The sequence below is a fragment of the Melopsittacus undulatus genome, chromosome 4 (genome assembly GCF_012275295.1).
Source record: "Melopsittacus undulatus isolate bMelUnd1 chromosome 4, bMelUnd1.mat.Z, whole genome shotgun sequence".
Lineage (NCBI taxonomy): Eukaryota > Metazoa > Chordata > Aves > Psittaciformes > Psittaculidae > Melopsittacus > Melopsittacus undulatus.
Window position 1 is genome coordinate 44,836,370 of NC_047530.1, and position 18,193 is coordinate 44,854,562.

The 18,193-nt window shown below is 35.5% G+C and overlaps 1 protein-coding gene across 2 annotated transcripts in view; it reads left to right on the plus strand.

Moving 5' to 3' along the window:
* The window catches only part of SPRED1 (sprouty related EVH1 domain containing 1), a 61,729-nt gene extending 48,099 nt beyond the window's left edge, over positions 1-13,630 (plus strand). For both annotated transcript variants that reach the window (XM_031049068.2, XM_005149282.4), the window contains exons 5-6: positions 6,807-6,965; positions 11,670-13,630. In XM_031049068.2, the coding sequence (XP_030904928.1) occupies positions 6,807-6,965; positions 11,670-12,329 (819 nt within the window). In that variant the 3' untranslated portion in view covers positions 12,330-13,630. The remainder of the gene's footprint in view (positions 1-6,806; positions 6,966-11,669) is intronic.
* Positions 13,631-18,193: the final 4,563 nt, after the last annotated feature.

The window sequence follows — 18,193 nt, forward strand, 5'->3', positions numbered from 1 at the left end:
ATTTTTTAAAAAAGCTTTCTCTATATATAACTTACAGGTACAAATAATCTATTCGATATAAACTGCTGGTAGAATTACCAATTACATTCAATTTCTTCACCACCCAACACATACTACTTAATTGTAGATTCATGCTGTCAATAGATAGCAAGAATTACCTGTTTTATAGGAACAAAAAAAGCTAGCCAATCTCTCTGCATACCAATGTAAAATAAATAATACTAGAATTGCCTGTCTGCAGCAATACCAGAAGGGAGAGTGGGGCCAGAGATGCAGAGAAGGCTGAACCCACCTGGTTTGGCTATGTTTCATCTAAATGAGGTGCATGTATCAATAACAAAGCTGTAATTGCAGGGTTATAAATGTCAGCGTAGAAAGGCTACAGCATTTTAGTTACAGGCACAGGTTTAGTCATCAAGAATATCTTGGAAATACCAAATAGTGTACATTGTCCTACAAATGATTTATTTCTTTCCCCTTCCAAGACTGATATTGTTGTAAGTGGCACTTGATACCCCAGTGTTTTTTAAGGACTAATAAGACCATTTTGTTTAAAGATAATGTATTATATATTTAAAGAGTCATGTTGACTTGTCCGCCCTTCTTCCCATTCCACTATATCTTGAAAGAGCTAAGAAATATTTTTTTCCTGTTTCTTTTTCTTTCCTGTTCTATAAGCTGTTTTCCCAAATCTCTAATAGTATTTTTGTGTAAGTTTTAGAGTATATCTATGCAAGGGCATTTTAGGGTATGAATAGAATGTTAAAAAGCAGGTTGGCACTTGGATCTGAGGGCAGTAGGCTATTTGTTGTTTCATCAGAACATTTTTCCAGAATTATAATTTGCAACTTCTAAGGAATGAAATACAGCAGGTCAATCAGTGGAGCTCCTCCAGTTAACTAAAAAAACTAAGTAGTTGTAAGTTGCTTCTGAGATAGCAGAATATCAGAAAGAGAAAAGCTTTATTTCACACTTTTTATAGCATGTTTGTTAATGCACTTATATTTTTGTCTATACTCTGTAATAACTTTCGTATGTATTGGTATTCTTTGATTTCATGTTTTTCTTTGTTAGTATAGTTAATAAAGTCCCCAGGATGTCATCAGCGTACACTTGAAAATATTAATAGGTCTTTGTCAGGTACATCATCTGGTGTAAAGGTGTTTTGCCGATGCTGTTGCAGTCATCTTACACAGCTGGAATCTTGTATTTAGTGCATATTTGAATATGTGTATGGAAGTATGAATATGGCATGTAGTTGATACATAAATTTCATTAACTGTGTTTTTAAGAATGAAAATGATTAGTGAAAGCAAAACATGCTTCATAAATTTATTTTACTGGCTGTTTATATTTGGTGCTATAGAAAGCAAATAAAATTATACAAATAAGATCAAAACACACCACTTTCTGATCTAGTCAATGGCACTGCTGTAAAACCTCAATGCCTACTAGTAATAAGTATTATCACATTTTATCACACAGAAATAAGGGTTGTCCAAAACTTGTATGTGCAACTCTTAAATGCAAATTCAAAAACGGAGCTCCTGTGCTTTCTAGACTAGCATTTTGCTCATTATCTTGTATCTTGGGTCACTAGATTTATTATTCTTTTTATTACATTTTTAAATAAAACCTCACAGAGAAAGCATTCTTACAGAAGATCAAATTTATAATGTGAAGAAGACATAGCTTCTTTAGAAGCTCTTCTGTTTGCAAGCAATATTAAAATCTTAGTAGTAAAATATTTCATCACTTGAAGGTATTCAGACTTGCTTGCATAATTGTACAATTGTACAACTGTACAATTGTTATAATTGCTATTAGTTATTTAATGAACATATATGCAAATTGTTTAAATCATTAAATAAGCCTTAGTCTTACGAGATCAATTTCAAATAGAAATACACAAATGAGCGAATGCAGTTAGCTGACTTCCTACAATGTTTGTAAATGGATCCTGGGAATTTGTATATACTTATATGGAAGTACACACTGGGAATTTGTTTTTGTAGGAAGTTTGGATTTTTTGAAATAAAATGAGGCATTTTGAATGCAGCAGACAAGCAGCTTGTTTAAGTCAGTTTGCTTGTTTATTCAAGGACTGGCTCAGGTTCTTTTCCTCTACCAAATATAAACTTCTTGCTCTAAATCCTATCTAGCTTAACTGGGGGGGAAGTAAAAATCAAACTTTATTTTCTTAGAAGTATATCTAATGAAATGAAATCTGGAGTTTGCACATCTAGAAGTATTTTTGTGTGGTTTTGGATACTGAAATGCTTAAGTCTTGCTTTTGAGAACTGAAAAATTGAGCAGTTGAGTCAATTTCTTTAAGGTTTTGTTGATTCAGCCATACTGGTGTTATTTATAGGCTAGCAATACATTTTATCAGTTTTGAAGTAATAAAAAATGAAGTGCTTATGCTCTTGAGTTTTTACTACTGGCAGAAGAAAACTTCAGGCTGATAAAAGGTACAAGCACAAAAAAAAAGTTTGTCTTGTTCCTTCAGATATTGGTACATCGGGCTTTTTGTCAATATGAAGGAGGAAAGGCCTGCAACTTATGTGTGTTTTAAACAGTTTTAGTGCAGGCAGGGAGGACATAAATGGTTCACATGCTTCTTTGGAAATACTCTATTTAGTGACCTCTTTGTAAATGCACTATTTTGTAGCCATTTGGTTTATTTTCTCTTTAACAAAAGGTTTGCAGAAGTTTTATTTTGCAATAATGACTTGATGCAATGTCTTGGAAGAAAATATGTAATTGTTTACTTTTAATACTGTACTGCTTTTATGGAGAAGAAAATACATGATAAACGACTAAAGATTAGCAATATTTAGTGCACTGAATAAATGCAGTTCCTAGAACTGGAAGTAATACTAGCTTATATTATCAATTTGAAATGAATCTAATACACTGTGCCAAAATTATTTGGGTTTATTAAGTTTTTTTGTATAGTAGCATTCAAAGCTAGGAGGTCTTCCCCCTGCCCCAGCCCCCAGTATCCCTAACAGCCTGTTTACAAGTTACAAAGTTACGCTTTAGTTTACTAGTTCCTTCCTTGGAATCCCTAAAAACCTCCAGTATGCTGAATACATAGTTCAGGTAGAACAGACTTGAAAGAAGAAGGTGTCTCAAATGCCTTATTTTTTTACTTGAAACTGTATAAAACATTCAGAGTAATTTAAGTAACATTTCAGTCTGTGTCAGAACTAAATACCTGATTATAATAGCTTCTTTGCCAAATATGAAAATAGTTGCTCCATCACTCTTAGAAATGGCTAAAGCAGAAGTTATTCAAATGTTTTTGAAATCTTTATCATTTATTCACAATTGAAAAACAAAAAAAGAAAAAAACATTTAAATGCTTCCTGTGTTGGTTAGCATTAAACAGCAGATTTTCAGGCCTCATGGGAAGTAAATACAAGAACTGGGAAGCAACGGAAATGTGGTCTCTTATCCATCCTTCTGTGTAATCATTAAACTTACTTAGAGCAGAACATTTTTAACAATGTTTGCAGAACAATCTTGAATTCTCTCCCAGACTTTGGCAAACTGAGAGAAGTAAGAAGAGAAAATTTGAAGAAGAAGAGAAGCTCAGTCTGGTTTTCATTTTCTCTACAGCTGTCATCTGGCTTTGAATTCTGCTGGAGAGCTACAGCTGGAGTCATTTTATTGCTTTACCCAGCATCCTTCTGCCTGCGCTCACAGAAATGTTTTAGTAGTCTTGGAAAAAAATTCAGAGTATCTCTTAGCAACCATAGGACAGTAATTATTATACCAGCAGCTGGGAGCAAACCAGATTTCCGTTGTGCATTAAAAACTGGCGTAGGTTACTCTACAGATGATACTGAATAACCTATGCCAGTACTGTACTTTGCAGGCTGTGGTTAAAGGATATTGAATGTGGGCGGTGTAATTGCTTTGGACGGTAGAAAAGGGGAATGTGTGCATTTATGTTTGTGTTTAATGTTCTGTATACTTAATATACCAAGCTTAGTTCTTGGGGAAAACTTTACATGTTTACTTTTTACTTTAATGCATTTATAATACAATAGCATTTTTGTTTCAAGGGCATCTTCCTACAGGTTGTTGGTGTTTCCATTATAAATGTGGGTTTTCAGGTGTTTATGACTTTGTCATAGAATATCTAATTGGAGCAAGAAGTGACATGCAAAGAAAGCCTTTTAATACTAATAAGCATGGTTTGGCTATATCTAAACTACCATTTTAGTTAAAAATACAGAGTTCAGGAAATTGATCTGGCATTTCTGAGGTTCTGCAGAGTATTTATAAGACGAATAAGACCCTAAGTGACCTGATCGCTTTTGCTTTTTCATAAATACCAGAAGTTAGGCTGTGTCCGCTGTAGTGTGCAGATTGGTAGGGTGAGTGTTGCGCTTTCTGAACAGCTGTCTCATGAGTTCCTGCCTTACAAAGGTCAGATGCCTTTCTCTGTCTCCTTCCACCCCCAAATTTGTCCTTGAAGTCAATTAGCTTGAATTATGGTGTCTGTGTTTGAATTTTATAAAAGCATTCCTTCATAATTGCTGTGTATAGGGCACAAGGGCTTGCTTTATGATTAAGGTTTGTATTTCATACATCAGTGTCTGGCACTGCTAGTTAGCACTGTAATAGGTGATCAGTGCCCGTATCCTGTAGTAGGTGGAGCCCTCCTGAACTGCCAAGGGGAGCGTGTGCATGTGTATCTGTATGTGCATGTGTCCTTTTTGCTCTATAGTGTAGATAGTTTATTTCTGAAGGGAAAAAAGGTGTGAATCACTTGCAGGAACAGGAAATAATGCAGGGTGTTGCAAATCTCACCCAGGGATAAAACCAGCTTGTAGAGCGTATGTGTTGGTTTTTTGGTTTTTTTTTTCCCTTGGGAAAGAAGGAGTTTTTGCAGCTCTCGTCCTTCTCCCTAGACCACTCAAATTGATAATAGCTGGGGGGAGGTAGGGGGGTTAGGTAGTGCTTATCACTGTGGTTTCTGTTAAAATGGCTTCTAGCTGTTGTGTTCATAGTTTAAATAGTTTCTGCTTGTTGTAAGCATTTATAACATTGCTCAAACCCAAAATAGTTGTAGGCATTTCTTCTTCATTCTGAATGCAGTTCTCCTGTGGTTTAAACCAGTGTTCTGAAAGCTTTTTATGTCACTGGGCAATGTACCTACAGGAGTACCTCCTGCTAGGCAGATGTTTGATACTGCACCAATATTTGATGGTTTTACACTTAAAATACGTGCATCCATAAAATCATAAACTCTTGCCAGTCATTTCAGTGTTTCTTTTGTACTCCTTTTCCAGCAGTTTGACCAGAAAATTTAATCTTGACAACAGCAGGGCTGATTGCTTAGTGGTGGTGTCTTGCTCAAGGATCTGCAAAAAGTACTTCTTCCTGGCATTTTGCCTGTCTTCAAAATTTTTCAGTGGAATTTTAACCTGACTGAGCCCTTGTCTTTCATGGGGTGTATGCACTCTAGTAGTAAAGCTGATTATTACTTACTAATTCTAATGTTTTTCCTCTCAGAGTGCTTCTGAGCAATGTATAAATTCTTAGTGATGTCATGATTTTCTTTCTCAAAGATCAGCTACAAAACAGCTACTTGCACTTTGTCTAGGTGTCTAGAACTTGATACTTTAGTCTTTTACATATGTGAGGTGCTAATGTAATACCAGAGTAAGTTCCTTAAGTATTTTGATAAATGAAAACTAATGATTCAGTGTACTTAACTGATAATAAGTGTACTTATTAGTACTTAACCTGCCAAACCTTCAGGTTTGTCTCTGCCTCAGTAGTTTTCTGGACAGTTTTTATTGTTTCCTCTTAATGTTTCCTTAATATATATATACACGAATCCTTACATTAAAGCTGAAATGCAACATTCTTGTTGCTGGAAGCTGTATGATGACAGAATTTTCCCAGTGATATCAGATGATAGTAGCCAGTTAACTTTACAGCATTTCTCAATGCAAACAAAACATTGAAGAGTACATTTTTTGGCAGCTCAGTGGAATTTTTATCAATATGTTCTACTGTATCCTGAGTATATCCCAGCCAGTTAAGCTTAAAAAATTAGAACTGTTTGTTTTTTCTATTCTTTTCAGAAATTGGATCATGTCACAAACCAATATTTCACCCAAACATACTTCTTCTTCCTTATTCTCAGAGGCACACATCCTGCAGATATCTCATTATATGTTGCCACATGGTCTCATTTTTGTATCAGATTGCCCGATAGAACCTTAATTTCAAAAAGACAGTCATTAGTTGTTTAATACACACTTGCTGTAATTATATACTTTAATTGAGCCACTTTATGTTGAAACTGACTTTCTTCCTTTTCAGCTGATCTTAGTTTTAGTTTATTAAAAGGTCTGACTAGCTTTTGCCTTATTTGCCTCAATTTTTGTCCTCCAGATGTAAATGTACTGGAAGTATGTAAATACTGGAAGCCTCATGGGTAGTTAGAGAAGGCATAATCACAGAGACTGGGCTTATCTCTCCTTCGTTAAAGAACTTCTTTAGTCTGATTTAGTAACTGAGTTAAAGGCATGGATCTTTAGTGCCTGAGATGTGTATGCTCTGCAGAAAAGGAACTCCTATTTTCCAAGCCTGACTCATAGTAAAGAAAATACTTGCATACTTATAAGTACTTTAAAAATGTGTATTTAAAAAATTTGTGTTTATAGATGCCTCTAGCATGTTATGTAGATTATTAATGCATTCATGCATGAATGTTGTGGGTTTTGTGTGTTTTTTGTGTAAATACAAAATCACTTCAAGGGTGTTCTTATGTATTCTAGACTACTCAAGAAAATACGTCAAGTTCATTAATGAAAGATCACCTTTTCCAACACGAAACTGTAGTAACCAGTGAACCTTACAGTAGTGCAAATATAAGGCCTTCAGCATTTGAGGATTTCAACACCAGGAGAGCCTGTTTTCCTAGCCAACCTAACCAGGTAAGACTACTGATAAAAGCAGTTCTTACTTTGCTTGTTGCATTAACACCAGAGTGTGGTAGTTTCTGCACTTCCATTCTAAGTCCCTGTATGTAGTATTATACCCTCAGCTCCTTGAAATGATCAATATAAGCTTTGCAGCTGAAATACTAGTGTTGTTATGGCAGGGGTAAGGCTTTGCAAAGGTATTTACCTGTGCTTGTAGTGCAGCAGATGGCATGAATAAATCTTTCACTTTCCCTGAAGTCATATTTCTATATTACAGACTCAGTATTTGCAGCCTCAAAAAGCTGTGGAAATTTTTCAGAAAATGTTGGTTGGGCATGAGCTCAATCTCTGTTGCATGTATACAATTTTTTTCTTATTAGAAATATTGAAAGGTATCTTTAAAAGATATCTTGGATGCATTACACCGTGGGGCACTTTTGCTAAATATTTTAATTGAAGCGTTTTATACTTTCTAACTGCCCATTTGAACTAAAGTATTCTACTTTGGCACAGAAAGGAAAACAGTTTATCTGTTATACATGAAAAGTATTAAGTTATTGGTAAACAGATTCTTGAAACAGAAAACAACCCACTAACATGAGGAAGGCTGATGTACAGACATTTTTTAAATGTTTTTAAAAGGTTAGAAAGACAATGTTACAACTTTTCCTTTAACAATATAGATTTTCCTTTTTTCTAATCCTCAAATAACTGACTGTAAAGGCTTTAAAGGCTGTAAAAGTAGACTTAATAGTAAGTTGGATAATAATTATTTTGAGGGTCTTGCACCTAGAAGCAAACACATGGGAAGCTTTTTAGAATAAGCTTAACAGAAGTCAAAACAGAACACAAGCCCAAGTAGTTGTGAACACTTGTACAGAAAATTATGCAACTTGAAATACAGCTTTTTAATACCCTTGGTCATTATTGCAAAGAAAGGACTTTATGAAAGTCTTGTATCAGCTGTTTTCTAACTGCTTCATTGAGCAAAAGCAAGAACTAACTAAGGAACTTGAAATTATGAGCTTAATGATTTTTAATCATTGATCTACACCAATTATCTCTTTGTGTGAGTCACCTCATATTTTTGTTTGTTCTGTGCATCAGGAGATATATATTTTTCCTCTTTCCCTTTACCTTCAAATATCATAGAGTAGAATAGATGGGTGGTCAGGTTATTGCAGCTAACACGTAACAGCTACAGTAACCAGTGATGTATGCATGTTAGTCTTCATCATAAATGAAAGTGTGGTGGTCTTAAAATGCTTGTATGTTTTAAGAGCACATACAGAACTGGCTACTGAGAAAATGATAATTTAAGCTATGGTATTCTGGGTAGTGTCTGTCTAATAAAAATTAAATAGGAATTTCCTTGAAATGACAGTTCATTTTTTTGTCAATTGAAGTTACGGAGATGCCATGGAAATTTAAGCAGATGTTCTTTAAATTATTTTTCTTATACTATAGCACCACCTGCATCTGACACCCCATGGTTCTATGGTACGCACATTTAGAACATAGGCAAGTCAGCAAAATCTCACATTGTCTCTGCTGAATGCCACGCATGTGACCAGTGGCACAGCAGATCTCGAGGCAAATACCTGGTTTATTTCAGTTTGTATAAATAAGTTTGGCTGTGCTAGTAAGTTGAAAAGCCTAGACTGAAGAAGTTATTAATGACAGTTCAGATCTTTACCTGTAATCCTCTGGCTGTTACCAAAAAATACTGAAGTCCCTCCACTCTTCAGCTTCTGATACACTGATATCCCTTTGACTGATATGTAGTACTTTGCAATGATATATTTAGTTGTTGGTGTCCTCATGTTGTGGAGTTGCAAGCTGGGCAAATTCAGGTGTATCTGTGTGAGAGGAGGCAGTGAAGGCTACAGTACCAAGCAAGTGTCTGTGTCTTACTTAGAGGTGCAGCTGTTCAAGTAAGGTGTTAATACCAGTGAGTTCAGTTATGTCAACAAAAATTTTCTGCCTAATTTCCAGTTAGTTGTGTTCATAATGAGATACTCTATGGGATGTCAGTTTGCCATCACATTCTGCCTCCCTTCCTGGTTCTGCTGTTATACAGAGATGGCACTTGCACTGAGTTGCAGTTTTGAATGCCTAGAGGACGATGTGCATTATTAGTGTTGAAGTTTGTTGGTATTTGTACCTAACTGAATCTGGATTCTGTAGTGTTCTGAAGGTTTCATGTATCTCATGCTTTCATACAGATCTCATTAAACACCCAGTGTGTAAGCACTTTATTTATAAAGCTTTTCCAACATTTCTCCTACTTACTTGTTTCCAGGGTTTCCCACTTGCTGTCTTTAAAAATGGTTTCTTAGTATCAGTTGCATGAAGAAGGTAATGCTGCCTTGTTTGTAACATATCAGACCTTAAGCATTTTAGTAGGTGTTTGGCTGGGGGCTAGAGAAAAAGAAATGAGTTCTATGTATGTGGTGTGTTCTGCTCAAACAAATAAAAAGCCTTCAAAGACTAGGGAGAGGTCAGGTTTTACACTTATTAGTATTTGTAGTGATCTTTAATGGCTAGTAGCTGTCTGGAGAATGGGAGGTTGAGGGTGGGTTTTTTTGATTTGAGGTTTTAGGGGTTTTGGTTTTTTTTTTTTTTAGTTTTAAACAATGGATTTTATTTAATGCATTTAAATGCATGCCTAATATTCCACATGTGCAGTTGAGTAGGATCCTTTATGCCTGGAAGATACAGAATTGTAATGTCATTTTTTATGCTTTTTCCCTTAAATTTATGCTCTTAACTGTTCAGAAATGCCAGTTAGCCATAGCTAGTTATTGATGGTAAAACAATAGGCTCTTTCTCTTGTTTGAAAACAGAAGTGAGAAGCACTCTGCTTTTATAAGCAAAGAGGAGGCCTAACTGCTTCCATGGGAGCCTGTGGAAGTATGGAAGAGCACTGACGTTAGCTGAATAGGATATAACCTTTCTTCATCCTGTATTCCTGAGACACTGTGGAAGTCCAGCTACATGGCTTGGAGCCAAGAAAAAAAGCATTATTCATTATAGTTGAAACTACCAGGGCAAAGCAGCCCTGATTACAGTTCTGTACTTACCACACAAGGATTATTAAGCAGGAAAGTGATGGTTAGAGCAGACTACAGGTAATTCTTATGTAATCAGAAGCTGACATATTTTAAAAAGCTATTCCTTCCTCTTTCCCAGCTGTCTTTCCTCTTTCCTCCTCTGCCTTCTACCCCAAAACCAGGGGCCTGCAGACCTCATTGTAGTAGGAGCACAGACATGTGCAAAGTGAAACAGTAGAGTGTTAACTTGTTTGTTGCTACACACCACAGATTAGGAACATGCAGTCCTGCTGTTGTCCAAGACAATGGAATAGTGACATATTAATTCTCATTAATTTAATCAGTACTAATAAGGTAAATATTCTTAAAGCAACAATACTGATGTCAAAGATGCATTCCCAAATAATTCATGACTCTGGAAGACTTTGTAAGGCTAATGGGTTAAGGTGTGGGTGTTTTTTCATTTTTTACTGTGAGATGGTTGGCTGTGCGCTTGACAGGAGAAAAAGGTAGAATTTGACTTGAAGCTTTCTTATATTCTGTATCTGATCATAATAGCGCTACAGTGTAGGAAAATACTTGGCTGTCTATGAGGTAGGAACACAGGGGCATACTGAGACTTATGTTTTGCTCACTATCTGCTATTTTTGTGAGCCTCTCCCATGCACGTCCTGAATGTTTATCCTGTAGTTATTTGTACCTTTTCTTGAAAGTCACTTGGAATGTGATTTCAGTAACATTTAGTGGCAGTTCTCTGTCGTAATATCTAAGGTCTGCAGCATTTCAGTTTAGATGACTCAAATGTGATACCTTCAACAACTTTTTCATGCCCTTTGATCATAAGGCAGAATAAACAAGAACATTGTCTTACCTCTCTGCTGTTTTTCTACGTGTTTAGCACATTCTCTTTTACTTGCCTTTTAAGATAAAAGGGCTTGAATTATGGTCAGTTTCTAAGTTGAGAATTTTAAAAGTACTTGGGTGTTTGCATGCTAGTGACCTAAGCTAATCAATTTAACTATTGTATATATGCTATGGGGAGGTACATTTTTAAGCCATTAGTTTTGATTGATCATACCACTGAATATTATTCATCATATGGTAAAATCCTTATCTGGAATACAGCTTTGAAAATAAGTAACCAGTATTTAATACTCCTATTGCAAAAGTGGAGGAAGTTTGAAAACTTACAGCAGGAATAAAGGAAAGCTTCTCATAGATGACACAAGTAGCTCAGTGAGTTTATGGGGAATGTGAAATCCTAAAGCAGTGGATAATAAGTGATGTGAAATCAGTAATTTCATGTGAGGTGTAATTGATCTGTGGAATTAGTTGCCACTGTAAGATATTAAAATCTGAATTTTGAGCATATTTCAAAGAGCAGTATGAAGTTTTATGTGGATACCAAAATATCCAAAGCATTTATGAGATACTAAAAGTCAGGAAAGAATACTAAAGCTCATGGTCCTGATATCATGCAAAAGGATGATTATTGTGGGGAAGTCTATAAATTGTACTGGTAAGAAAATAGTCTGAAATTTTCATCTTCAAGCAGCAAGGGAAAAAAATCCTGGTTTTTCATTTCCTAATCTAAGTTTTACATTGTAGGTGGACATAAATTTGGGATTCACTATAGTGAACTTATCTTGCTTTGCCATTTCAGGTGCCACTGAAGTCAATCAGACATGTTAGTTTTCAGGATGAAGATGAAATTGTTAGGATAAACCCTCGTGACATTTTGATACGTCGTTATGCAGACTACAGGCATCCTGACATGTGGAAGAACGACCTGGAGAGGGATGACACAGACTCAAATATACCATTTTCTAAATCAGACAGTAAAAAATCTGACTATTTATACCCATGTGGGGATGGAACTAAGTTGAATTCCCTGAAAGACTCAAAGAGTTCTGTGGTATTTAAAACTCAGCCTTCCTCATCAAAATTTAAAAACTCAAAAAGAAGAAAAGAGGATGGTGAGCGTTCCCGCTGTATATACTGCCAGGAGAGGTTTAATCATGAAGATAATGGCAGAGGAAAATGTCAAGATGCGCCAGATCCTATTAAAAGATGTATCTACCAAGTTAGTTGCATGCTTTGCGCAGAGAGCATGCTTTATCACTGCATGTCAGACTCTGAAGGAGATTTTTCTGATCCTTGCTCATGTGACACTAGTGATGACAAGTTCTGCTTACGCTGGTTAGCACTGGTGGCACTCTCGTTCATTGCTCCATGTATGTGCTGCTACCTCCCCTTGAGAGCATGCCATCACTGCGGTGAGGTGTGTGGGTGCTGTGGAGGAAAGCATAAAGCTGCAGGATGAATCAGTCTTGTGCCAAACAGAGCTGAAAAATCTTTGTTTCCAGGAAGCATCTAACTTGGATTTGTGGAAGCTTTTTGGCAAGCTGAAGGGAATCTTCTTTCATGTAAGAGATGCTTGATGTGGAGGAAGCAACAAGACTTGTCAGACCTTGGCATTTTACAAGTGCTAGCCACGCCTAACTATTTCCTTTGAGTGCGTGGCATTTGTTGCAAGTTGTGAAGGAGATTTTGCAAAGGAAAGCCTATTCTTATTATTGGCTATAAAATGAGTATATAAACTATGATTATACTAAAAGGGATTAACTTTTGCCACTTTGTACATTCATGGTTTAGGTAAGGGGGCTCTTTTAAAAGGATTAAAACTTACCTGAGGGGAAATTTTAACTAAAAGTGCACTAGTGACAGTTGATTTAAGCTTAAGAAAAGTTAATACTCGGCAAATGAGAAATGAAACTGATTTTAAGTGCAACTAAATCACTTATTAATAGTTTTTTGGAAGCAACTTTATGTATAAATAACAAATGTTTATATTTAACTAAATGTGTAAGGTACGAATTATTACATGTTAAACTTCCCTTCCCTCTGATATAGTAGGTATGGACCATATCTACTGTCACATTCCATGGTAGTATTTTAAATATTTAATTAGTTAATTTAGTCGCATTTTTATTCCAGATGGACAAATTGATATTTTCAGTCCTGGTTCCCTTCAGCTACAGTTTGTGTTGAGTTGTATCCATACATTCTGATAATCTAAAAACCTTTAAAATATTAATTATTCTAGTCTTGAGTGACCAATATTTTTTTGTTAAGCACAGATGTAATTGTCTAAAATGTTCTTGTTAGAACATAACATTTATTTTTATATATAAATGACTTTGATTTCAACATAATAGCAAAAAGGAAGTTGTTTCTGTTGCTCAACCAGCAAGTTGTTTTCTTTTGGGGCGTCCTCCAAAAATACTTTATTGCATATTCAAATGTTCATTAAGCAAAAGGTACGTTAAGGCAGTTGTAACAAATTGTCATCAGTGTTCTTGTTTATCCTTCTGTTAAACTAGGATCCTGTTCAGCTGTTTATCAAGTACTATGATTAAAACAAAAGATTAATAACAAAAGTGAAATTGTTTTCATTATTTTGAACTTTAACTTTCTCTTATTTGAATGGGCAAGAACAAAAGTACTGTGTGTTTTGTACAAAAACAACAACAAAAGACTTAGCTTGAGAAATAAATTAACAGCCCAGGCAAAATTGGAGTGAACTTCTTAACTGAGGAGGTTCAGAGGGAGGATGGGGAAGTGGGGGGAGAGAGAGAGAGAGAGAATGTATGTGTCTGTGTGGTGGTATCTTGTGTACAATACTTGCTATGGCTTTGTACTTACTAAGTGTTTAACTTTCAGATAAGAATTAACTGATTAACCCATAGAAAATTTGTTAAAGCATTACCTGCTTTGCTCTGCCATGAAGTAAGAAACATTTACTTCTCATTATAGATATGTAAAACACTACAACCAGTCACAATTCATTAGCGACGGTGCCTAATTGATATCTTGGCTGGAGTCGGACTGACTGTCTTCAGTGTACCCTTGTTATTAGACAAACAAAAAAAGGAATTGATTTTAAAAGATTACTTACTTTTTCTCACTTCCTATGCATTTCTTCTAGATATTTTATGGAATTTTTCTTTCTGCATGTATCAGTGCCCTTAATTTTCCTTTGTAGCCCAGGAGTAAAATAAGCAAATGTATATAACATTACCTGTCTGTAAAAATACTTTTTAAAAGAAAACATTTATATTTATATTACAACTTAAATTGACCACCTTGTGTAAATAGATCATCTCAAAAGTATTATTTCACATTGAAAAGACGACAAATATATTGATAACTGTAGAAGTTACGGAAGAGCTTCTAGTTTTGTATTAAGAGTTGACTGGATGAATTAAGTCCAAGAATATGACACGGTAGCAGCAGTCTTGGTTTTTACAGTTTATATATTTGAAAGCTGCTACTCTGGTTGATTTTCATGCTTCACACATTTTCAGCTAAACTTGGTTGCCTAGAATAGACTGTTAACTTTAAAAAGAACTTTGATAAAAAGTGATGTTTTTCTAGTGAATGAGAGGAATTTACTATTTGTACGTGCTAAGGTTCCTAATTCAAGGTGAAGAAACATATGAATGACCTAAGAAAAGAACTTGCTGGCTGTATAGAAAAATGCTGTAGAATCCTGTTGTATATATACTTCAAGAAAGAAATAAGTTTAACAGTTTCCTCTGAGCACTATACAACGTAGTGAAACTTCTGGTCCTGTACTGTATTTTATATGAAACATATATGCTTTAATATTTTTATTGAATGTGTGCATTAATATTTTCACCTTGCATTTAATCACATTGCTGCTAAAATGGTTTCATCTTTTGCTTTGCTCTTTGAAGATTTGATCCGTCTAAAAAGGGTAATGGTTACTAAACTTGATGTGTTCACTTTTTCTTCTTATGCTGGACATGTCAGCCTGCATGCCCAGTTTGAGAGCAACTAAAAGAGCTACGAAGATATATGCTTACTATGTAAGGGCTGGGTTTGTATGATGCACGCATACCTTTTCTTTTGGTATTAGGGGTCTTGCCCCCTGTTTCAGTTAGGAGATGAGTATGCAAACCCATTCCAGAACAGGATGTTATATCTGTGCATCCTTTGTTTTGGATAGCACGTAAATATGTTCTCTCTCTGTTGTAATACTTAAGCATTTGGGAAGAGAGAAATTTCTTCCCCAGTCCTTGCTCCTCCCCTTGCCCTTAAGGTCAGAACTGTAGTTTGTCAGGCATGTAGTAGGAGAGGTTTGTGCTGCTTGGAAGTGAGACCCGAGCCCTGGGAAACCCTCACTGAATATTAAGTCCCTGGTGTGTTGAAAGCCTTGGTTACCCTGAAAATTGAGTATTTCCTGTTGAAAGTAGCAAAAGAAATTAAATGCCAGCAGCACTCCTGCACCATCTACTGGGGGAAAAATACTCAGCTGCATTCAGGCCCAGTACTTGACTACATCATGATTTAACTGGCTGTTGGTGCACTACTTAAGCTACAAAAATATGTAAAGCTTGAGTTATGAATTTATAAAATAGTAATTTAGACTCTGTTATTCTTTATCTCATTATGCATCTTAAGTTTCATTATTAATATTGATTGAAAGGAAAAATACTTTAACCATACAGTTAGATTTAAAATAGTTATGACTGCATATTACACAAGAGCATCAAAATCGGGAATGAAATTGAATTAATCTGATTCTGTCACTGGGTTCATAAGAGATTATTTTTTTTATTATTTCCCCCTCCTCTTTAATTCTTTCCCACAGCAAAGTGATGGAGTTTGATATTCACGCAGAGGGAATCTCGCCCTTTGGTTTGTGATATGAATGAAGTTTTGAGTACGCACAGGTTGGTCTGTGTGCCTGCACATGCAATTCAGTAGTTGGAAAGGGCACACCTACAGCTGTGGGTAAGATTACAGAAATATTCTGATAATAATCTACAATTACTGTGGTAATGCTTTAGTAAACAGCAGCAAGTGATGGCATAAAACTCATTTCCATAGCTTGTGTAAAGGATGTTCCACATAGGCTTAACTGTTTCAGTTTCCTCTAGAGAAACAACAGTATTTTGAAGAACGTCTTAATTGTGTGTGTTGGAATACAACGTTCCCATTTCAGATGTGTTCTCTGCAGAATGGCCTGTTTATGTGTACCTGGAAGATAATGCTGAAGTCCCCTGTAAAAAATGCACAGGTTTAAATTAGATTTTTAAATCTTTTCAGACCTTAGGGCACAGTATGCAGCCAATACAGGGATACGTTTGTATTAATTAAATGAAGATCAAGCGTGGTGGCTGGAAACAAAACAACTTTCAAATGATACCTTATGGTACTGTTAGTCCAGTAGCTGCATGGATGAAACCTTTAATTCTTTCAGTGCACCAATAAACACAAGGAGAGGTTTGGTGGGTGGTTTAGGTTTGGGTTTGAATTTGTTTTATTTCCCTGAAAGCTTCTCTCTCTTAATTGCAAAAGGTGTGGTTCATTAAAGAAATCAAAAGCATTTGGTGAAGAAGCAGCCTCCATGTTTAAAGCTGCAGTATAGCTGTACATAGTTGTCTTTTTGCTTGGTGCCATTTGCTCCCCACCCTAATGACCTCAAAGTGCCTCATGTGTATATTGTTTCCATTAAACCTCAACTGCTATTTCTTTCTACTAAATGATGTATAATTTAGTTAACTCATCCCATAGGTGTTTTCTTTATGAATATAGCTTGTTACTTTGGTATATAATGTAAATATGCCTTTATGTTTGTAACTGGTTTGTTACATCATACCTTGTAAGTTGACACAGCAGATAACACCATGAAAATTGTTTAAATGTTTTTTCCTGTAATGATCCGATTAAAACTATCTTGAAATGAAACAACTGACATGTTTTTCAATTCTGTGTTGGGATTACTCAGAACAGTGTGTACGAAGTTGAATGCTGCAGCTTAAGATCAGAATGGAAAGATGTAAATACAGGTAATCATTTTGCCATAGTATTCTGCTAACAGGTTAAGCAAAATGTTAAATGATTTTATGATTTTAAGACTGGTCAAACAAACTTTGTATTAACCTCAAGCTCCAGCATCTTTCATCATAAACCTTTTTTTAAGAGTTGCTATAATATTTTAAATAAAAATGTGCCCATTACCAGTTTGCCTTGTATTTGCAGCAGTATTTGTCCTTGACATCATGCTGTGGAAGTCAGGATGCCTTCATATAAATCATATTTGAGTTCCCACTCAACTCCACTGCAAAAATGTGTATCTCTGAATATAATTCTAAGCTTTGAACAAGCGAAAAAAATAAGATATATACCAGAAAAGGAAGGGAAACTATACAGTCTATGAGGAAAAAGTAACAGTTGGAATTCTGTGATGCTGTAATTTGAAAGCTCAGTGGTCAAGGCCTAGGATGGATTATTCTAAATTGAATTGTATTTGATTCTAGCTTTCATGAATGTTTTCTTGCCAGTTACAACCGATGAAGTAATTTTTGCTGTTCATCAGATCCATTTCTAACTTGAAGAATTCCATTATTGCTGGGTGTAATCATTACATGGACTATTAGATGTTGATATTTGAGCTTTTAACTGATTATTTGAAAATGCAACTCTGCCAGAGAAAGGAAACGGGCAAAGGGATGGACTAACAAAGTGAGAGAGGTTAACAAAGAATATGATAGGACCATGTGAAGACCATATGTGAGAACATGACTGCATTAAACATGGTTTCATGAAAATTAAAAATCTAGTGTTAGATCTGCAACAGATCTACCTTATCATCATGGATAGTGCACAATCTGGTTTTGAACAGGAAAAAAAAAGGATACATCAGAGGAGCTTTTTTGTTGTTGTTGGTTTGGGGTTTTTTTGTTTTTTGGTTTTGACAAGTCAAACTCAATTGTTGGGGTTTATAAATTCAACCCAAAACTGAAGTTAATTCACAGATTATAGTCTGTGAACCATGAACTTAGTGGCCAGTTTCTAAAGAGGTTTCATAAAAATATCCCAAGTAGTCCTTGCAATATAGCAATTAATACTCATTTTGTATTGCTGTTTTTGGAACCTGTTGGCTTACTGTCATGGATCACTGTGCACTCCTGTTTTAGAATGGAAAGACTCTTCCCTGTAGCGTTATATCATCACTTCCATTGCTGGCAAACACTGACCTATGTAATGTAATTTAATAGCTTGGAAACAGACATCACATGTAACTGGATGAGAATAAAAAATAATCCCATGTTTTAGACCTTTAACTTGAAGTTGGTGGGTGTGTGCATGCACACA